The sequence below is a fragment of the Thermobia domestica genome, chromosome 10, assembly GCF_964235325.1.
Source record: "Thermobia domestica chromosome 10, izTheDome1.hap1.1, whole genome shotgun sequence".
In the NCBI taxonomy this organism is placed as follows: Eukaryota; Metazoa; Arthropoda; class Insecta; order Zygentoma; family Lepismatidae; genus Thermobia; species Thermobia domestica.
Window position 1 is genome coordinate 270,060,924 of NC_137463.1, and position 24,191 is coordinate 270,085,114.

Here is a 24,191-nt window from a genome sequence, read left to right on the forward strand (position 1 = left end):
ATGGATATTTAAAAAATGTCAATGTTTAACGAAATAAACGTTTAAGAAAACGCAAGGGTCATTTTACAGGAATTTTAGTGTCATTTTATAGGTCACTTTTTAGAAAATTTTAGGTCAACAACATCCGGGCTCTGGTGATTGTAAACTAAATGGTTTATCCACTTTCATTGAGATAATGTCGAGAGTACATGAAGTTTTATGTATTCCTTGAGTCCCTTTGATATTTATTTCTTGTATCTCAACGTTCTTGACATTTATTTTTATGTATTTTTCCAATTTGCCTTTCGTTATTCAAACTAGAAATTATACGTTAAGTACTATCCTGAAAATCATAAATTTCTTCTTCGCAATAATTTACAGCTATCCGAACTAAAACGTATTTGTTCAAGTAACATCTATTTGTCACATCTCTGCTCCTTCACTAAAGATAAGTTGTATTGGTTATCAAAACCCGTGCTAAAAAGCAAACTTACATGCAATAGAAACTCGGAGAATGACGGGAGAAGACAAACTAAGAGTTTGTTTAGTTTGGTAGTAGTTAAAATATATGTCGGCTAGCTGATGCTCTGCTGAAAAGCAGTACCTATTAAATTTCAAATAAATCACCAGTTCTACCACACTTACTTCATTAACCAAAATTAAGACGGGTTGGTGATTCATATAAAACACAATTTAATTTCTGATAAATAGCAAATTAAGCTAGTAGCAGGGAAGGATAAGCTTAAATATCGTAAGAAATTTAATTACAAAGAATCTCAAATTAGCAAGTATCAATTCACAATGCCAAAACAATTTTGAAATATTGCTACAATTATTAACATGTATTTCAGTATTCATCCCATACTGTATCTCAGTCTTCTTTCCACTATCGAATTCTAAATATTAGCACTACGATTTCTAGAACGTTTAAGAACCAATTTACCTAGGTATATCTATTTAGATTCAAAAATTTACTGCTGTAAATTAAATTTAGTTTTGAAACATTTAATTGTTGTAGAAGAAGAATCCAAAGGTATTCTGCTAATTGGGTTATTTTTCTACTTTCTCTAATTTTTTTAAATTCTTACCTTACTTTTGGAAGATATAAGTGAGAGATTGGAAGGGGAATAATTCACCAACTCCTGGGCACTCGTCTCACTTCTACATCTAGGAATGCAATACTAATTCTTTTGTTACAGCTTAGAATAACTTTCCTGAATTTAGGTTAGAGCACTAAACTAACAAGTAACACTTCCCAAGTGTAATAGTCCGATTTTGATAAAATTTGGCAGGTAGATACTACATATAAAGTAAACGAATATGTTTTTTTTTTTTTTTTTTTTTTTTTTTTTTTTTTTTTTTTTTTTTTTAATTTTCTGCGGAAAAACTGTTTTAGGGGGCAAAAGCCCCAACCAAAATTTTGAAAGTTGACTCCCGAAAGGCAAAAACATGTGGACCGAAGCGAACGAAATTGTGCACAGATATTGCAGACGTAAAATGAGGGAATACGTCTTTCGTATTTTCCTGGGGAAAAAAAATTTAAAAATAAAAAACGGTTAGGTGAGGCACGGACCCCTCCAAACCTTTGATCATGAAATATCAAAAGTGCTAATAATAGTATGTCAGAAGTACTTAGAAGACATGAAGAATTAGAACGACACATCGTGTAGGGACAATACACAAAAAATTAACGAATACGGTTTTTTTTTTTCTTTCTTCGGAAAAACGGTTTTAGGAGGCAAAAGCCCCCAACCAAAATTTTGAAAGTTGACGCCCGAAATGCAGAGACAAGTGGGCCGAAGCGAACGAAATTATGCACAGATATTGTAGACGTAGAATGAAGGATTACGTGTTTCGTATTTTCCTGGATAAAACGGTTAGGTGAGGCACGGACCCCTCCGAAGCTTTGATCACGAAAAATCAAAAGTGCTAGTAACAGTGTATCAGATGTGTGTAAAGGACATGAAGAATTGCAACAAAACTTTGTGTATGGACAACACGCAAAAAATAAACGAATACGGGTTTATTTTCTGCGGAAAAACAGTTTTAGGGGGGCAAAAGCCCCCATAAAAATGTTTGAAATTTGAGGCCCAAAAGGCAAGAAGAAATGCACCGAATTGAATGACATTGTGCACAGATATTGTAGACGTAAATTGAGGTAATTGGGTTTCGTATTTTCCTGTTTAAAAAAAAAAAAAAAACCGGTTGAGTGGGGCACGGACCTTCTAAACCATTGATTACGAAATACAGAAGTGTAAATAAGTATACGTCAGAAGTTCCTAAAGAGTATGGAGAATTGCAACGAAAATTCGTATAGGGACAATTTGCAAAACAATAAGTAAAACGTGTTTTGATTTGTGCAGAGAAACAGTGTTGGGACCTAGGCCCCCTCAAAAATAAATAAATAAATACATAAATATTATCGTACTAGCGCAAGAAGGAGTGGACCGAAGCAAATGAAATTGTGTGTTGATATTGTATAGACCCTATGTAAAATAAGGCCTTTCGTGTTTCTAAATGGCCCTATCCGTTTTGCTTCAAATTTGGCACATCAACAACAAACAGGAAATTAATCTACGCGTGTTTTTGTTTATGCGGAAAAACATTGTAGGGGTTCAAGGTGCCTCATGAAATACTATAAAATACGCTATACTGTTTGCCCTAGTTGCCCAAATTTGAAGAAATCGGATGGAGACGCTTGTGAAACACGAAAGACCTTATTTTACATATCCAATATTTACATACAATTTCATTCGCTCCGGTCCATTCCTTTCGCCACTCAACGCCCCGGTCCACTCAATAGTTTTTTTTGTTTTCAGGAAAATACGAAACACGTATTCCCTCATCTTACCTCTACAATATTTGTGCACAATTTCATTCACTTCAGTCCACTTCTTGCCTTTCGGGCGTCAAATTCCAAAATTCTGAGTGGGGGCTTCTTCCCTCCTAAAACTGTTTTTCCGCAGATTTTTTTTTTTTTTTTTTAAATCCCTACACAAAGTTTTGTTTCAATTCTTCATGTAAATTTAGGTACTTCTGACATACTGTTGTTAGCACTTCTGATATTTCATGATCAAATGATTGGAGGGGTCCGTACCCCACCCAACCGTTTTTTCCAGGAAAATACGAAACCAGTATTCCCCCATTTTTTCGTCTACAATATCTATGCACAATTCCATTCACTTCGGTCCACTTGCTTTTGCGTTTCGGGCGTCAACTTTCAAAATTTTGGTTGGGGCTTTTGCCCCCTAAAACCGTTTTTCCGCAGAAAATAAAAAACACGTGTTCGTTTATTTTATGTGTAGTATTTACCTGCCAAATTTTATCAAAATCGGAGTGTTACACTTGGGAAGTAGTACTTGTAAGTTGGAATGACGTAGTGCCAAAGTGTAGAACATTTACCTTTCACTGAGGTTCTCAACCTTCTACACACGAAAAACAATATAAATTGATCCAGTTTAATAGGCTCTTAACTCCACTAGTACTACAAGTAGTATGGATTTAGGATTTAGATTTCTGAGCTTTCGACATGGAAGGCCAATTTAGCCCGTCACGTTTTGAGTGATGACGTCCCTCACAAGGGAACATCTTATATTGATGGTAGAATTGCCCAGTCAAACAATGTGCAATCTATATAGTAGTGAAGAAAAGTGAGAAATCCAAAGTTTTACGGGTCGACACCCAGAAACACAGGAGATACAGAAGAAAGAAGAATCTAGAATCATGTGAAGATAGCAATTCAATACACTGAAACAGAACTTCAAAATGATAAAAGTAATCAAAATGACATTGACACAGACATTGACACAACAGTATAGTAAGCAAACATTGTACCCACAGATATGCTCAATAACATCATATGTAATGCAGTGTTGCCAACTGAACACAAAATGAAGTTTTGTTAAATAGCACGGAACACAAATTATAACATCTAGAAAATTTAATTATGAGTAGAATCTTATCTGTGAAGTCTTGATGTACAGTGTTGCCAATGTTTGCGGACCACTTGGTCATCCAAGGTCATGGATCATTTCAGCTTATGTGCTTGTTTTGGCACTATTCTGACATTTTCCTTTGGCAAAAATACTTCGACACTGTGCTTCGTCCGTTATTTTTGTACTTCAGTGATTATATTCTTGTTTGTGGTCTCATATTTTGGTTTACAACGTTCTTTCCAATGCACAGTTTGTTCCTTCGCAATTTTTATTTTATTTTATTTATTTATTTTTTACAATGTTTGTTCTCCTGCAGACAATAGCTGCCAGCCTTGGCAAACAGCTTCTGCCATCTTTCGTTGGGAATTCAAATTTCCTAGTTAAGTTGCATATAAGACGTATTGACTAGTTGCTTTACATAATACTTAGAGCTAAAACTGTCATTCAAATAAGTATCAAAACCAACCTACCTTTTCTGTTTATTTAAAAAAAAAAAAAAAAAAAAAAAAAAAAAAGCTGTGAACTAAAGATACACAAGTTTGAAGGTCTCATTTGAAAACACTGATGTTCGTGTATATACTGCACTTTCCCATAATCTGGATTTAGCATCTTCAGATTACAAGAAGAGTATCTTTGCCCATCGTGTGCACACGATCGAGAAGTTGAGGACATAATACATCGTGAAATACGCATGATTCTACGGGAGGGAACACTTTTTCTGATCGTTTTTCGGTTGTGCATCTATCCGGGTGAAATATATTAGCAGACATTGTCTTCAAGACAACGCTGACGTGTTGTTCTATTTATACAATGTTAAGTGGCAATGCGCTAACTTTCGATTTGTGCATCAGTAAAGCTTTTTTATTTATTGTTTAATTGTCCCCTGAAAAATGCTAGATACAATACGCAGTAGACTGCATTACCATATCGACCACTTTACAAGAGTAGATGTTCTCAAATAAGACAATCTACTGATGACAACTGTAGTATTTATGATAACTGTTTTTATTGCAGGGAGGAGCAAGGTGCCGTATCTAATTTTTGGAATCTTAATGAGCCTGACATTAATCATGTTGGCTGTGGCCATCATGGGAAGAATGATCTACAAGAAGAGAGGTAAGCAAATGTGTTGGTTTCTGATGATTAATAATTCGTATTAAACCGTGAGGAAAAGTGGAAGGAGAAAGGCAGGGTTGTGTGAGGAATCCATTGATTGAAGACCAAGAAAGAAACCAAGCTTTTCACGTAGGAACCATCTAACAAAATGCATTCATTTGTTAGTGTAATCGTAGTTATACTTTGGAATCTTGTGATCTTAAATATTAAGTCGTTCTGACGTCTATTACAATTTACGTAGCTTGGTTAGCAGCATTACGTTGGAGTTATATCACGTTAAATTTTAAAAGATGAATGAACAAAGGTGTTGCTAACAATTGTTCATCATGGTCTCATTTCTTATCTTTTTTTTTGTCTAGAGGGCAGAGTCGTGAGAGAAAACTCTAAAAGAATTAAATTACACCCACAAAAGAATAGCAACTTAAGAAACTCTTGTCACAAATTATTTCGGTATCAATATAAAAGATGCCACGGAATAACGGGAGATATTCATTTTTGTATTTGAAATTCATTTCTTTACTTGATTGGTTGATTTAAATTTAATGAAGACGTCAGTACGAGGCTATTTGCCCCCGTCACAAGGTGTATATTTGACAAGATTGTAATCATACTATTTTGTTCACACAGGAATTGCAATAAAAATAATTTTACAAAAACATTGACTGCTTAGAACCGCACGACCAAGTGTCCCCACCGGAAATCGATCCCGGAACCTTTGGCGCTAACGGTTTCCGAGTTCGATTCCCGCTGGAAACACTTGGTCGAAAAAGTGTAAAAGCTTTTTTTGCCCAGTTACTGCGATTGAGATTTTCCCTCATTCACACGAGGCACGTAACATAATAGTTCCAGGACCACTTTTTCCTTTCCTCTTCCTCAGTTCCCCGAGTAGTGTGATTGCTCAAGAACGTCACCCTTCACACGTGACGGGCTAACATGGTCATAGATGCTGAAAGCCACAAATCTAATCCTAACTCGATGCCACTCTCAACTTCGGCGACATGAAAAGGTTCCGTCGGCTCATGCAATAAGGACTAAGGATGAAAATGAAATTGTTGAAACATTATTTTTCACAAAATGCGGCGTAACAATCTCAGTAAAACAGTGTGTCGTCATCAGAACACACTACACTCCGCTAAAAACTCAGGATATAGCGTATACGCTCGCATAATGGTCCGCATGTGTCCCCCACTAAAATTGCGACGCCAAAATACGAATGCATTGCGCACATTCTTCTGTGACTTTCGATATAAATTGCACTTCGCTCCTAATATGTAATATCGATAATTAACTGAATGAAAATCAAATCACCATTAGTATATTGATACATAGTAATGAAAAGTTCCTTTTCTTTTTTACGCAAATAAAATCACCCTTCATCAGACTAAAGAGTATAAAAGTGATATAACATACGAATAAAAGTACAAATACCTGTAACGTATATTTTTACGTAGAGGAAGTGTGATATTTAGAATGCAGATATTGGATGGGTCACTTGTTTTTCCTAATTTTTACCCGTAAAATTCGGGTGCGAAGATTACGCGAGAGTATGCAGTACAGGGTTAGCATAAATGATTCATTCATTTTGAAAAGGTTATATTTTCGAAGGTATTACACCTACACACATCAAAGATATATGAAAAGAACCACAAAGTCATTAAGTTTATACACCCTCTACAAATGTTCAATATGTGCCCCTTTGGTGACACGACACACGTCCAGACGATACTTGAGTTCATTCCATGTAGAATAATTTTGTCAATTGTCTGCACTGCAGCACTGATGCGTTCTTTGGACTCGACTAATGATTGCGGTAGTTGAGGTACATAAACAAGGTCCCTAATGTACCCCTCAGAGGAAGAAGTTGCAGGATGTTAAATCAGGAGATCTGGGAGGCCGGGGAAACAAAACTAGGTCATTCTTACAAAAACGCCCAATCCAGCGATGCGGGATGTGCCAATGAGGGAAGTGTCAAACTCTACACAATACAAACTTAGTGAATTTGTGGCTATGTTCATATATCTTTCATGTGTGTATGTGTAATACTTCTGAAAATATAGCCTTTTCAAAACGAATAAATCATTTATGCCAACCCTGTATATCGATGTCATTCTGGCAGACGTTAGTAACTCCGTGGAGTTAGGTAATTCCTCCAGTATATGGGAAGTGAAATACATGACGGTCTAGATGTAGCAACTGGAATTGTGAAGCTAAGGATAACTGAATTTGCATCACAATTTCATCTAGTATACGTAGCCTAATATTTAGCATGTCATGTATTCCACCTTGCATATCATCGCCTTACTGGAAGTAGTGTCGAACTTCAGTGAAGTTAGTGACTTCTGCCTGAATATCGATAATATATGAGAAAAAGAATGAAAACGTAATGACTAAAACGTACGCTAAACCGTGATTCCATTCCAACTTAGTCTCTTCAGAGGTGCTTCCTATTTCTCCTCTTTCTCTGATGACGCATTATTTTGCTCTTCCTGCTTCGGGGCCCGTTTATTTTAATCATTTTATATATATCGCCTGTTTATTTGAAGAACGTCATAACTCAAAATTCCTAACTTTTCAGGAGAAGCGTTTAAAGTTTCGAAACGCAGTGGAAACAAATGGGGGCAAGAACGACACAAAATGTTTTCGTAGCGTCCAGTTTTGGAATCACATCTATGAAACTTTTACCAGAGATAGACATCAAGATTAACTTTCATTTTCTGCCCATAAGTCAATAAGGGCGAATTATGAATTATGTCGTTCTTGAAATAAACAGGCGATATAATGCGTTTTTCACAAATTTATAACAAAATCCTGTTGTATTTCTTTGGCAGTTTACAAGACAAGGCCGAACGTGATTTTAATCTACAAGCCAACTCACCAGCTGCACGTGAAAGTCGTGAGAGCATTTGCCGACTTTTTGAAGACAAACTGTGCTATCAATGTATTAATGGATGAAACAAGCATTCCTTGTTCAGGAAACCAGGTAAGACTTCTCCTCGGTCGTGATAGTGATGTCAGGTTCATTAGATAAAAATTGAAATTTTAATTATGGTCAAATAGTGTATGGAAAAGTTGTTCATCTCGAACTGTTTACAAAATATTCATTAATATAGTGTCTGTTTAAACACCTGCGTGTATCACTCATTTCTTGTACGCTACACATATATAGAACTGTTTCAGATTTTCTAGTTTTGGATTCTATTCAATTTGACATACAATATTTACTTCCGTTATGCATATTTCAAGACAGACAAAGAATACATAGAGACCGTAAACTCAGCATAAAACCTGAAAGTTCACGTGACTAGTACACAGTAGAGCCTCTTTCAACGAAGAAACTGACGTCAGCTGCGTGAAAATGTTAAATCTAACCGTCGAGTAGTATGTGGTGAAAGATTTGTGGACTCGTGGTGTGCAGGCAACAACATAAATAGAGAAATTTAATGTCCAAAGATAGAAGCAAGTGAAATGCTTTTATTTAAGTTACTAATGGCTACAATACCAGAAACAAATGAATGACAAAGGGATAATCAGTAGGTTCTAATTTTCTATCTTATCTTTCCGTACTGAATCAATACGCTCATAAGCAAAGCGGAAAGTATCCTCATAATTGTGACAACTCAGGAAACCATGTGCGAAAACCAAGGATAGCGTCATCTCCTTATACAAAATTCAATGTTGCTTGGTCCTTTCGCCATTGAACAGTGTCAATAGGAATATGCTTGTTTGTTTCAAGGGACCGCAAGGAGCAGGAAACCATCTATCCTGCTTATGTTCCATAGCTTTTGTGTGCAAAAGAGTTGAATGGGATAATACACAATGGATCCTATTGAATAAATAATGTAATATATCTTTTAACAGTTATTAAGTTACCTCTTGTTCTTCTTCATACAGATCACGAGCGTCACCCGTATGTACTTAGCAAGAAACAGGAAAGCCATGGGTTCTCTCTGCCACGCCAGTTTGGTTTTACGCCAGAGATTGACGTGACGTAAAATTTCATAAATGTTAAAACGAGAATTTGAATACATTGTTAACTGAAGGGACTTTTAAAAAGTTTTAGAAGAGAGAAACATAAAAGCGGGCAAATATTGTTTTATGGTATATGTGGTTTTATTAACATACAGTGAAAAGACAGGATAAGTGGATAATAAAATATTTCCAAAATTAAAGTACCAAAGATTATTTAAGTACTTTCACAAAGCCAAATCAAATTTCTAAGTGCACACTAATGCTACTATAACTTATTAAGATGTCACTTTTGCGTTACACCCTAACACACAATTCCAGCATTTTTTTTTTTTTTTTTTTTTTTCAAATTCATTCAAAAACTGAAGTTTTATAGCAATGTTGAAGTTATGAAAATCAAAACAGCAAATTTTCTGTAATACCAATGAATATTGTCGTAGAGTTGATTGTGAAGTCGTCAACTTAATGAAACGTAATGCTTGTGTCTAAACCTTTGCATTATTTTGTGTTGCAGGATCCTTTGACATGGTTCAGCACAACATTCGCTGAGGTCCAATGCATTATCCTCGTCTGCTCTCCTTTGTATGGACAAGAAGTCCCAGAAGCCATCTACAGAAACCTTTACGAAGTGGGGTTGACATTCCTAAAGGAGAAATTCAAAGACAGCTCCTCTTCAACCAAATTCTGTACTGTTCTGTTTCCCTACTGCTCTTCGTCGGACATTCCAACTGAGGCCATCAACCTCCGGCGCTTTGAGATGCCCAGAGATTTGGAGCGGATGCTTCATTACGTCCATGGTGAGAGGCTTCAAGGAATTCCACGAGATGTATGTTGCCTCTCGTCCGCGCCCTGTGAGGATGACCGAAGTCGCAAAGCATTTGCTTCTCTCGTCCAAGATGTTGAACATACGTTGACGAAGCATCCACGGGAAGTGGTGAATGAATATAAGGAAAGATGCGATGAGGTCGTTTATTGTAACAACGTGGAAGACGTGAGAGTGTTGGAGCCGCCTCCTACCAAAAGCAACCAACAAGCGTCTTCTGTCTGTGCAGTTGATCTCAATAGCATTAATCTTTCAGGAGACAAACAAAAACCCCAAAACCAAGTGGAGCGTAAGACTCCTTCTTCGCCCATAAATCTAGACGATATCCTCTGAAGAAGGTAAGTGCTTCTGTAGGATTTAAACAAGCATAGAAACCGTGTGAAAATAATTTAAAGAGATATACGATACTCGTAGCAAGGGAAATAGTTGTAATATAAAGAGAGCATCTAGCTATTTTCTTCTTTCCACTTATTAACAGTGGCATTATTTAAGGTCTTTAAAAAATTACAGTGTATAGTGAGATCATTGCGAATGATACGTTTACATAGTATACAATGCAACTGACTATTGAGTTCAGAAACTCACATCCTATGGTAAATCAATAGATGGTGATGTAAGAAACAAAATATTGCATGAGCGTAAAGACTGTCTCGATAGCATTTACGTCACGGGATTTCGATGCCATTTCACTACATAGACATTGATAGGAATGATCGCGTCATAACAGTATTTAATTTCGATCGACATTGTACAAAGAGCATGTGGAGTAATGATTTGGTGCATACTTTAAGACGACTGACGTTGCGAATGTTTTCGCTGTAAACTACGTTTTTCGCATGAGCCCACAGCAAGAAATGGAATGGGGTGAGTCTTGAGCGTGTGAGAGCCCATGGAACGATTCATCGCGAGAAAACCAGACATCCAAAGCACGTCAAAGTGGGGTGGAGTGCCAATGTGTTCAATCTGGTAAACAAAAATTTTCCAATATCTCCAGGTACACTATGCTGTTGATTAGTTCGGCAAAGAAACTTACTCCAATTTTTTTTTCTTTCTTTCTTCCCAATCCACACCAAACGTTCATTTTTAAGTGTGGAGGCTTAAATATGTGAAAAATTCTGACTCATTGTTCAGTCAGTCGACATAACATGTGCATAATAAGTTCAACCCATTGTGGCTTTCGTTTGGGTACTTCATTTTATTTCATGCAGCGATTTAATTTTGTAAGCATAGAGTCGTAACTTCTTTCGCTTTACATGGTGCATAATCGATTGAGAAAAGTGCAAATTCCTGAGTTCGGCGTAAGAGATATTTCTTTGTACTTCAAATAGGGAATTGTTCATTTTTTTCTTATCTTATATTCTTGGCTTTCATGGTGATTTTCCTTTCTGCACACTTAGTTGTCCTATATGTATTTTAATATATACAACGTAGTAAAATAACATACAAACGGACTATAGGTAGTGATAACAACATAAACTTAAGCGTCTGTTAACATGAGGTCGAAAGTAGCATGGATTTTATCTTACATGATTGGTTTACTTCGTGTATTGTACTTAGATTTCAGCTTTTAAATATTGAAATTACTCTTTCAGAAGTATTAATGCCTCTACTTCAGTTTGCTTTAGCCACGACATGTATTTTGTATTAGTATTCTTTTCGTTTCAAGATTCAAGTCTCTGCATCATGAGAGAGTGAAGCTTAGTACATTTGAGTTGTCGATCTGATGTTACTCTCCGCTGAGTGACTGATAGCAGGCCATATCTCTCTGTATCAGAACTGCTTGTGTTCTTGAATATGTTAAACCTGCTTTCACTATCTCCCAAACCACGTAACATTAGTCATGTTTTGACCTAATTTCACTGCATTGTTTTTCGAAGATCTTGTGAAATTTAAAGTTTTAATTTGAATAAAGTAACCTGTAGATTGATAAGAAAGATGTGTTGAAGTTTAGCGTCCTTTTCAGTAGCGAAACTATAGGAGACGTGGACCTAAAAATATTTAAATGGAATCCAAACCGCGGTAATGCGTTGGGGGATCCAGATCACATACACCAAAAACATCTAACCACTAGACCAAAAGGAGGGCGATAGACTGATAAAACAATAAATAACTTAATAGTTCCTGCAACTGAAACAAATGACATCATTCTGTGTATTTCTTAAGAATAGTACGCTATACAAAATGACCTGCTCGGAGTGTACTAATTTGCTTTATATAACTCGTACTGAAATTTCCATAATATTAAGGAAGTGGACAGAATCATTATTTATCGCAGAAGTAATGCCTTAACAAGAACAATTGTAATGTTTCAGGTTGCAAAAGAAACTTTGGAAGCAAGAACGCATGGACAAAGTCAGCTGTGCTGGCTGCGAGGAAATGCAATGAAGACACAGACACAAGAATCAGACTTCCTTTATTTTTTTCTTAAATGACGTGAACATTTAGGCTGAGGAGCCTACTTTCCCTGTGTTGATCACAGAAATGATCTACAAGTACAAAGACATTTTAATATAAAAAGAAATTGTAAGGAAAATTATATATGCAGAATCACATTCAGCCTCTTATATACTTTATTGAAAAAATCTCTGTGTAATGTTTGAAAGTGTGAAAGTTTGTAAATACTTATATTTTTATATACTAAATATTCTTTCATTCTGCGAATGAAGATGACTCGTTCCTTAACACAAAATAATATTCAACTATGGATAGATAAGAGTTACATAATAAATTATATCGAATAATATTGTCTACTACACTCCAAGTTCACTTAGCTATAAGCTAGTTTGAAGTTATTTCTCAAAGATTGTAAAATGTTCTATAAGCTGTTTGTGTGGCATGTAGATTTGGCAACAGAAGTGTAGAAAATGTCTCTAAAAGAATGTTGTTTTATATGTATGATGTGGTAAATATATTTGGAGAAAGAAAAATAGTGGGCAGTGATGTTCTAACGCACGCAAGATCTCATTTTCTCTTTCAGCAACATATTAAAGATATACATTAATAATAAGGGGACCAACTAAATCTACATTATGTAGAGAAATATTTTATATGTAAAGATCATTTACTAGTGATGTGTACGCCAGAGAAGAAGGATGGTGTGGAGTAGGTAGCAAGAAATAAGTGAAAAAGCTGCGTGGTCGAAGACGACTTAAGGTTTGATTTTAACACGTGAAAGTTTTGACCATTGGAATCAGAATGGATTGTAAGAGGAGAGCATTTGAGGACAGATGCCGATGCAATGAGAAATTCATTCTTCAATCTTAAAATAGCCATAGAAAATGTAGTTGTTGAAAAATGTAGATAGCGATTATGAAAACAAACTGCATAATTAAGAATTGTTTTGGCTTTCACTTTTGTAGACAATGAAACGCTGCATCGAGGTTGTATTGACATCAAATATACTTTTTCGTTAAGCTCGTTTTCGTTTCATTCTGTGATCGCCTAAAATCTTCAGAAGTTATCATGGGTTATTGTTTTCAAAATGCTTTAAAAGGAAGGTTGAGCTATTTTAGATTATGGAGTCTTTGTTTGATGGAAAGACGAAAAGGTTAAAATGAAAGTCTTCCATGAATTTGTGGGCCATACTAGACTCCATCCAATTTTCAGGTGCCAAATTTCATAAAAGCCTTGCATAATTACATGTAATTACTCAGACTGTAACATGTTAATTGTACCTGAGTGAAAAAAATCTCTATAATGTTAATGTCATATATTTTGTGTGCAAATTTGTAAATATTTATTTTTTTATACTAAATATTCCTTTCATTCTGCGAATGATGATGAATCGTTCCTTAGCACGAAGGTGAAAAATAATATACAACTATGGATAGGTAAGAGTTATGTAACAAGTGATATCGAACAATATTGTGTACTACACATTAAATTATCGTAATATATATTTCATTTTGATGAGAGCAATGTTCCCAATGGTAAAGAAGTCAGAGACTGGTGAAATGATCTCCCTGGTTGTGATTCTGTGGAACTGCTTGTATTATTAGGAGAAAATTAACTCCAATCGTTGATGGGTATTTTATTACGGAGTCTCTCAGAAATATCTGAAATATGTTTTTTATTACGAACGAACTGTGGGTGTTGAAAACATGCTGATTAGATTTATGTAAGAGTTCCTGAAATACCTTTTTAAGTGCCTTTACTGCTAATTCATCCATAGATCGTGTTTGTGTTTCTGATTTGTACTAAAGGGTGTTCCCAACCACATTGCGTTATGCAGATCATATACTTTATCTGTAGCTTTTAAGATATTGAAGTAAAGAAGTGTAGGGATGACTGTAAAAAGAAAATTACTGGAAAAAATGCAAAATGCGCGGTTTTGGTATTGAGTTTCATATATCTTGAAACACAAAACGTAAAATATCACTTGTAAGATGCTATTGGCCAGTAACATTATACACACAAACAATTTAAACCGTTTCTGACTATAAAAAAAAAAAAAAAAAAAAAAAAAAAAAAAAAAAAAAAAGTAGAAATATTAAGTTCACTTACTGTATCAACACGATATGAGAACGTTTATTGTCAAATCTGAAGACAGATCAGTCTTGTTCCTATAAAAAAAAAATAAAAAAAATAAAAAAAAAAATACGTACACTCATGTCCAAAATGATTGTCGCATATCTTTAACTGCCTACTTGTAAGTATATAGTTTGATAATGATTTTGCAGTGTTCTTTTAATATTGATACTATGTGTATAATCGGGAAATGTATATTTGTGGTAAATTTCATAGGAAAAGAATTATAAATATGAAAATTAGAATGAGTAAAACAAAATGTTGCTAAATGGACAAGAACGTTTTATTTTGGTTTTATTGTTCTTATTTACTGCTCTTTTGACATGAAATTTGCCACATAAATGTCTTTGCCGATTATAAACATACTAACATTATAAGAAATACCAGGGGAATTCGTTGTCAATTTACATTCCTACAACAACATATTTATAAACATGCGACAATAATTTTGGACATGAGTGTACATAGGTTTTTAAAAATGACACAAAATTATATTGTGAAATACTGTAAGGAAAGCATATGTAATGTAAATGGATCAAAGAATTAATGCATGAAATAGGTTTAATAGACTTCTTCACAATGTGATTGTTGTAAAAATGGATTAGAAGATATAAAAGAATATATTTAAAAAAATTAACATAAAGGAAGACATTGTACTACAATATGTACAGTCACACAAGTTAGGTACTGGTATCTTGACAAAACGACTAGATAAATAGTTATAACAAAACGTTTACTATAAAGTAAAATATTATATAGCAAACGAATCAGGTCAGTAACGCTTGGTAGTTGCGGGTAAAAAGTTCGTTCTATAAATGATAATGTAATAAATGAGTGGTATAGTGGTGTGATAAAGCACGTGCAGTAGTGTGTTTGTAATATTTAGGAGGAGTATTTCCAAAGTCCTGAAACTTTCGCCTATCTTGAGACAGTTATAGTAGTGGACTGTAGTGTATCATTTGCAAGCCATCTTCAAAGGTCTTCTCCTGAGTTTGTGTTGCGCGACCTTTGTACATCATGTTGTCACAAACCACACAATTTCTTCGGCTCGGTATGATGGTTGCTCGGATCTAGTTTAGGTGAATAAGGTGGATGTAGAGGCGGTATAAAACTCCCTTTGTTTGGTGACATGATGTTGCAGCTGTGATAGACTGTAGAACTAAAGTTTGATACGCGCTTGCCGCAATGCACCGTGCGAAATATTATAACAGCATTGTGCGTTAATTGTAGTTCCGTTGTTAGGTAGTCCACCAAAATTATCCCATCACAATCACAGAATAGTGTTAACCATTACTTCATCAAGAAAACGGGGCCATGGTGGTTTCGTGGTAGGGCGCTCACCTCCAGTGCGAGAGGTCCCTGTTCGATCGCTGATTACGCGAGTTTCTGATGGACATATCTGCCACCAATTCTTTCATTAATCATCCGTCTCGCTTTAGCCTGCAGGACATAAAATATGAATCTAAGTTTCTTCATTTATTATACGTTGGCCGATCAAACACAACATCCTTCAGTTGATGACACGAGTCAGATTTGTACAATCCGCGGCAAAAAAACCTGCAACATGAGGATGTAAGTTTATTGTGAAACTACGCCTAACAACACAGGGATGAACATAACGTCTAAGTGGAACGAATCACGCCAGGATAAACCTCGGCCTCCTCCCGTGCACACTTATTTTGGAGCAAAAGACTTCGTCATTTCACAATAAACTTATATGCTCATGTTGCAGGTTTTTTGCCGCGAATTGTACACTTTCTGCTCCAACGGAACTAAAATCTCACAAGACTCCCGAATAATCAACAATCTCATGAGCTTGCCGGGTGCCAATGATTACTTATTCGCAAATAATTATTAATTTCTCTTCGTGGAAGAGATCTCCCACGTGGCTAAGCAGTTAACGTTTGTGCCTTTAGCGTGGAAAACCTGGGTTCGATTTGGACGTTAAGCTGCAGGTCCACATCTCATATAAGCACGTCGCTGAAAATAACGCTCAACTTAAATCTTTCTGAAAGATATTGAACACAGCAGCGATGTTAACGTAAGTGGTTCGTCGGGCGTTCACTACGGGTTAGTCATCTAAAGACGTTTAGCCACTTTTAAATCAATCAAAACGATGAACTTTCACGCGGATTCCGTAGACCCGGGAGCACTCCTTTTAGTCGTCGAACGATTTCATGTTTGAGTACCCTCTTTATATAGAGAGAAAATATCCAGGTAATTCTTCGTGATATCTCTTGTAACTCGCAGAGGTCGCTATTGACTTTGAATACCACTGGAGAAACGTCACGATGTATAAAATAGTTATAATTCCGGCGTTATTCGTCGAGTTTCCGGAACTTGGAAATATTCCTCGTATATGCAGTTGTAAGCACCCTTTACCGTAAAGGATAAAGGAACCAGAATGATAAAAAAATGTATATTAATAAGTCTTCCTTAGGATGGTGCTATCTTCAGTTAATAGAATTGTTTTTCTCTTAAGGTTATTTGACTTATACAATTTTGTTGTAATAAATAATGTCCAAGGAATCGTAATGTTTCATTTCAACTTGACTTGAGTAATCCAGGTTTTATAAGAAAATTATTTTTGTTCCATCCAAGTTATAATGCATTGCACCGCTCCATTCTTTGGCATATCTCACTTTATACAGTTGCCTTCGTTGTCAACCAATAGGTGACCTCAGACCACTTAATTATGTTTAGCCCTAATATTACTGAGTCGCCACCACGTTTATGATAGACCGTGGAAATATTTACATTTTAGATCCAGATTCTTGATTTTGGAAGTAAGTGAAAGCATGAAGATTTATTTGCTCACATTGCACAGTGCGGGATGGAAAAGAAACCGTGGCTCACTGAGTGAATGTATGAAATCTCAAGTAAATTTTGGATTTTAAATGACATAATTTAAATAGAATACCAACTAATTTCAAGACAAATAATACTGTTTTGAAGTAGTTTTATAGAATATCTCCAAATTAGCCAGTACGCATAAGAATGCAGAAATTACAATGGGTAAAAAAAAGTATTTGGGCAGCTAGACCTAGGATGAAAACACAAGAAAATATCGTATATGCAAATCAGTATAGAGCAAAAGATTATTGGGCCATTAACACCAGAGGTATGATAGTTTGTGTCGCCTATTGAGAACTGTCATGTACTCCACCTGACAACCGTGAGTGAAGGAAAAGAAAAGAGGTAGGTAGGAGGGTAGCAAAAAAAGCATTTGGACAGCGCTGCGATCGCCAAAAAATCACGCAAAAATAAGAGCTGAAGAGTTGCTTCAGTGCATCTGGGTAGTCTTCAAAGTAGGATGAGTCAGTTGATGGCAGTTGAAGATGAAACCACTATCGTGAGGAGAAAACAGAGAGAGAGAACCCTAGAGGAAATAAAGTTAATTGTGAAATTGTATGGGGAAGGTAAAAGTTACCGAGAAATTGGCCGTATAGTGAACAAGTTACCTTGCACTGTTGGTTATATTATAAAGAAACACAAAACAGAAGAAACCGCAACAGGCCGACCAAGGAAGCTAAATCCTCGTGAAGAAAAGTACATCATAAGAAAAATCCACGAACAAGTGCAAGACAGATGGCTACATCACTCACCCAAGACATGCAAGTCAATGTTACACCTCAAACAGTAAGAAATACGCTTAAAACAGCAGGTTTTCGGGGATGTGCAGCTAGGAAAAAACATATATTTGTCAAACAAACAAAAAGAAAAGACTAGAACTTGCAAAGAAATACCAAAATGAACCTGTAGACTTTTGACACAACGTGATTTTCACAGGTCAAACTAAAATCAAAGCATTTGGAGGTGGCGGCTAGCAACATGTGTGGCGAAAGATGAATAATGCATTCAAAAAACAGAATATTGTTCCAAGAGTTAAACATAGCAGCTGTTCAGTGATGGTGTGGGGGGTGTAAATGCTAACGGAGTGGGAAATATCCATGTGATTGATGGTATTATTACTGCGAGAATATATTTGGAGATCTTAAAATCAAACTTAGAGGATAGCGCGCAAAAAATTCGCTTGGGTGATAAGTGGATGTTCCAACAAGATAACGACCCCAAAAACGGAGCTTACGATGTTCGCCAGTGTATCCTTTATAATACACCCCACTATCTGGAAATTCCGCCGCAATCACCAGATTTGAATCCACTGGAGAACTTATGGTTTGAACTAAAGAAAAATATCCGTAAACACAACCCTTCCAGCAGAGAACAGTTGGCTCAGTATGTTCGACAGGAATGGGCCCAATTTGATTCCAGAATTTGTCGTAAATACATCAATTCACTGTCGAAATGTCTTGAAGCAGTCGTCGCAGCTAAAGGGTATCAGACGAAGTACTGAGAGGTCCTCTTGTTTTCATTTCGTAGCTTTTTTATGTTCATTTTTCGTTGTGTCCAAATATTTTGTTGTACTGTTAACAGTTGTTATCTTTCGTTCGATATTGTATAATATTCATATTTTTTAATATGTATACATGCAAATAAAAGACCATATTTGCCCCTTGTTTGCAACATACAATCCAATCTGTTACCTTGTTATGCACGCTGCAAATTAGCGGCTCTTTTGCTTTTGCACGAGGTGTCCAAATACTTTTTTTACTCAGTGTAACTCCACATTGATACAATTGTACATAAATGAATTTACATGTGTACATAAATATCTCTCCTCAGATTCCACTGTATTGAATGAGATTGATTTGAATGGAAGTACATTTATCTCCGTAAGGAATAAATTATAGATAAAAGATTTAATATTGGGCATGGCACTCTTTTTCGTATTTTTAAGATGACCACCTTAAAATAGGTTTGTTCCTGTCACTTAACTTGATTAGCTATAGAATTTACACGCAAGCATTACCCATGGTCAGAGTTTATCCTTTCGCAACATTCAAGTTATCCTTTATACAGTCAGCATTATCCAGAGCTCCTAAATTTAACAAAGGCAAACATATTAAATACAAATTCTGCTGTATATTGAACACATTATTTAGAACACACGTAAATACATTTATCTTCTTTAATATTCTTTTATAATTATATCTGTATTTTAAATATAACCTTTGTATATACCATAATTATTTTGGCATTGCTGTAACTGTACGGTATCTAACTTCATGTTTCAATAGCAAAATTAACTAACCCTGGTTTTATCCAATGGCATAGATTATGTTGAATGCTGCGCTGATTCATATTACAGACATCTTTTATATAATTATCTGGTCAGTGACATATAGTGGACGTTATGATTACTATAAAATCAGCCCAATGCAATAACTCATTTCAAATTCTATTTGTTGCCGAAGATATTCCATTTTACGAAAGTCTTAAGCCAAATTACTAGAATTTTGATTATTACACAGTAATAATCAAAAATTAATAAATAAATAATTTGCATCAGAATATGTTTTACGGTGAAGTGGAATGGCATTTTATGGAAGAATAAGTTCCTAAGCCCCAGAAGAAAGTATTTAATTATTCATGTTTATTAATTTCGTGCCACCGTTAGAAATATCCTCAGTATGTTCAAAATATATAATTACGGATTAATATACAACTTTTACCAGATTACTATTTATCATCTCTTTGCGCACATTAATAACTTCTAAATTATTATTTTCGTTAAATTCGCAGTTAACAGAATTAACTGATTCTAGATCTAGTTATCTCCCTTTCGGGAGATTTATAAAAAAAAAAAGTCCCGGCCTTATAGCCCAGTGGACTGCTTCACTAAATTTGTTTTAATTGTTTTTGAAAACGTAGATTTGTATAAAATAGCGCGTTCCAACATGGACGAATTCGCCTGTTCTAAGTAAATTTGCTTTCACACAATTTGTAAAATTACTTGTGGGTTAGAGGCTCAGGACATATAAAAAAAGATGTAATAATATATAAAAATTGTAAAGTAACTCAATTTTGTCAAAATTTAAAATTATGTACAAATTCGCAATTGCACAATTGAAGGACCATGATACTCAGGTGTAAAGATGTCCGTCGCCATTTTGTGCAATTAACTGATTCACAACTATGCTTTTTTTTTTTTTTAATTTTTCATGATTCTTCTGTTTTTTAAACAAACTGCGATTCAAATTAAATTATTTAAATTTAAATTTTGTTCTAACGTGAGAGTAAAATTATTTCAAGAAATTAAATTCCGGGTACAGAGCTAAAACACGTTAACATCTAATAACTTAAGTGAATACTCCAAATAAGTACGAATAAACAGTGTTTTATAAAGCTGTTAAGAATAACTGTGGGGCATAACAGTTTCCCCCCTTTTCAAGAAAAAAAAAATCTGATTATTTTTTTTTTTTAAGAATAACTGTGGAGCATAACAAACTCCACCTGTATTTGAAGGTCCCTTGTCAACTAAAAAGCATAATTTTTAAAAATACTATTATTTGTAATAGTTCACTTCTCTGGGATTACTTAGGCCAGAAAAGAAATGGAAGGTCCTCTTTAAAGAGGTTACCCATTCCTTTCGTTGCCATACAATGTTTTAAACCTAAACAAAGTACTGTGTGTTTCTTTAGTGATGATTATGATCAATTGAATCGCTGAGTAGAAAAACATCATCATTCCAAAAATAAAGGATAACATTCCACGATAACAATTTCTCTATAACTAAATATCGAATCTCATTACGTTTTTGGAATTTTGGGAAATGAAAGGTCTTAACATACGCTACAAATCTCCCATACAGATATTTTTACGTAAGTAATGGTATTTCCGGTAACCAGTTCTACTTTTCGTTTTTCAAAAGTAACATGTTGGGGAATGTTCTCCTTTTTCTACTCTCTGATTCAATTGTAAAGGAGTTTGATTTACCTCTTCGTCCGCCCGGGAGACAAGAAAACCTCAAGAACTACTTGAGCAATCATCAAATTTGGTGAAAGTGAGAGGATCAAAAGTTAGTAACCCATATTCTAAGAAACCGGAAGTGGTAGGAATTAACAATATGCGGATTTAAAGTTAGCCGCTATAGAGCAAAAACTGTAATAGATAGAGATAGCAGTTCACTACAACTTCTGTTTCAGAACAAAACGGATAAGAGATAGCGAGTTTTTTTTTTTTTTCTGGGGAAGGGGGACAATCGATTTAACGTTCTAAGAATACGTATTATTTTCTCTCTCAATCCTTTATTCAAACCGGAAGTGACAGAAATCAACCACTTCCGGTTTTAATGTTGAAAAACCATAATACCGAGAAGCAGGTTCCTGTAATCAGTTGAGCGCCTCAATAGTATATTCCGTTTGCACTCTTATCTCTCTACTAAAATCCGGAAGTCACAGAAATGTATTACCACTTCCGGTTTCACTAACCGTACAAACCAAATTCCTTTACGTGACACTGCTACTTATTACCTTCCCATCTGTATTACTGGAATGCCTTTGCTCAGGATGTTTAATAAGCTAAATTTTGAAGATGTCGGCTTTTCACATTACATTGTATACCGCTTCAGCAGTAAGAATTAATTATTACAATATTGGGCTCATTCCACTCGTGGCTGAGGACATGAGGACAATCATAACACCCGCTAAGCTCAGCCTTGCACCGCATCCTTGATGTAATCCGACCAAAACCGTACTACAGATAAGGAATGATGAGGCGGGTCCAACACGAAGGATAAACCTAATTCCGTTGGTCCAGAATAGAAGAGGAATAGCCGCATACTAATCTAGCGGGTGCGAAGATAACAGGAATCAATTATAATTGCATCGTCTTTCCCTTGCGCTAACAGCAAATATTAACTACCATTAATTTAGCTACGTAACCAGCAAATTTAGAACATGAACATGATGTAAATTAATGCGCATAAATATTGTGGCAACACTCGTTTTTCGAGTAAATTATTTTGTATATTTTGTTTTAATGTTTACGGTATAAATCATCTATTAAGGTTAAGGTAATTAAATGTTGTGTATGAAATATAATGCAAGCTGCACAATGTTGTTAATTCCAGTGTCAGCAGTCTGTTGTAAATAAATGTGAGTAAGAATGTCTTCGTTGAGAGTCTGGCAATGTAGGAAGGAAATGTTGACAATGTGTCTATCCTCGCATTAGCCAGATTCTATACATTGTACTAAGAGAATCTGTAAGATTTCACGAATTTCACGAAATCATGGATATGCGGAAATTGCTTAGAATCGAGAACAGAGCGTGTCGAGGGTTGCAGTTTTTGAGTCTTGACACATGGAAGGAATTTGTCTTTCCATGTGAAAAGGGGTCACACGTGCCACAAGCAGACGACGGAGGTTGGGCCAAGCTCAACAAAACCAGAGGATGAAAGAGGTTCAGGATGGACTTACAGTAAAATCATAATTTTGAGAAATACAGTGATATCAAATTAACGAAGTTAACGTATTCTTATTTGATTTTATCCCCATTAAGAAACCTCTCGCAAATGAATATCAGTTTTATCCCACTCATTCTAGATGGTGAGTGGAAGGCATCCAGTTGCACTCAAAATTGCATCCCCAACTAGGCACTGAGTGGCTGGGTTGACAATATTTAGTTGATTTATTCGTTGATTGTGGATATCAAACCTGTTACAACGCACATTGTTTCTGTAACACATATCGATACTTCAATGTGACTTCAAGTAAATTTCGAGAATCTGGCTCTATGTATCAGATCCGACCTGTAGAGCTGCTTGCCAGGAACACACTGATTAGTATCACGGAACTTTTTGATTGTCGTTATTCCAGAATCTTGCAAGTGTATCCATTTGCCCAATCTGAATAACGATATTTAAAGTTTCACCGAAGCAGATACCAAGAAATTCGCAAGGTTTCAAGCTGGCTAGCTCGTGAAAATTTGGTCCAATCCATGATTAATTACATATGAAGTCTTGTCTGGTGCAACAGTCAACGCTTTAACTTGGCTACCGAGGAATATCTTGAACACTAAATTTAAGTTGCTGCACAAATTCAATGACATTCTTTTTCATACAAACAGAAGACCGCAAATAATTTCGGCTTTGGACACTTCTCCGTTTACAATAAAACTATTGTTTCCTTTTTTTTTTTTTTTTTTTTTTTTTTTTTCATATTCGTATGCAATGTTTAGTTTGCATCTGCCTTTCTAGTAGATGATGAAGACTCTGGAGATACAAATTCTTTTGATGATCTGAGTTTGTCGAGACGGGAGTCATTTGGTTCGTGAGTGGTAATATTGAGTTTCGCGTCATTCTCTGCAGCAACGCTATATGAGCTCCTCGAATCGAACCCAGATCTTCCATGCGAAACGTGCGTAGGCTAACCACAAAGTCATGAGGGAGCTCGGCATTTGATTCAAAGCTAGCAAAGTTTATTCCATGTCCACGGGTGGTCGAAGTGTTAATCTTTTCACTGAAGTACTAACTTTGATAACAAGAATTATTAAACCAATCCTAAAATGCTAACTGACCAGATAATTACATTAAATATCTTTTGGCCAGAAAAAGAAAAGAAAGGAGACCTGCTAGGCAATAAGTGGCTCAATTCAGCTGTAAGTGGAAACAATGCCAGGCTCAGTTCAGCTACCTTTTGGTTGAGATCCACGCTTTACAAGATGTGAGCCCTTTAAGGGACTTAATGATTCATAGTGGCATTATGTACAAATTATTTTAAGTGTTCTCCATTTACGGAAATAAAAACGTTATTCGAACTTGGAATTTTGACCTGACTTTCAATCAGTTTCACTACCCAGCTTTAATTTCCCTGGTTTTCCATTTTGTAGGAACCTTGTATATACATACAGATAAAGACCTGATTCACTCGATTCGAACTGTCGTAAGGACAAGTGTGTATCTGCTCTATTTGTTCTTCTAAGTTATAATGAAATGCAAAATAAAA

At 35.5% G+C, this 24,191-nt stretch overlaps 1 protein-coding gene across 1 annotated transcript in view; it reads left to right on the forward strand.

Annotated features, from left to right (window-relative positions):
• LOC145663227 (uncharacterized) overlaps positions 1–16,875 on the forward strand; it is a 49,737-nt gene extending 32,862 nt beyond the window's left edge. Inside the window, exons 6-9 of the mRNA XM_081729595.1 lie at positions 4,929–5,030; positions 7,859–8,010; positions 9,511–10,157; positions 12,132–16,875. Coding sequence (XP_081585721.1) covers positions 4,929–5,030; positions 7,859–8,010; positions 9,511–10,152 — 896 coding nt within the window. The 3' untranslated portion in view covers positions 10,153–10,157; positions 12,132–16,875. The remainder of the gene's footprint in view (positions 1–4,928; positions 5,031–7,858; positions 8,011–9,510; positions 10,158–12,131) is intronic.
• Positions 16,876–24,191: the final 7,316 nt, after the last annotated feature.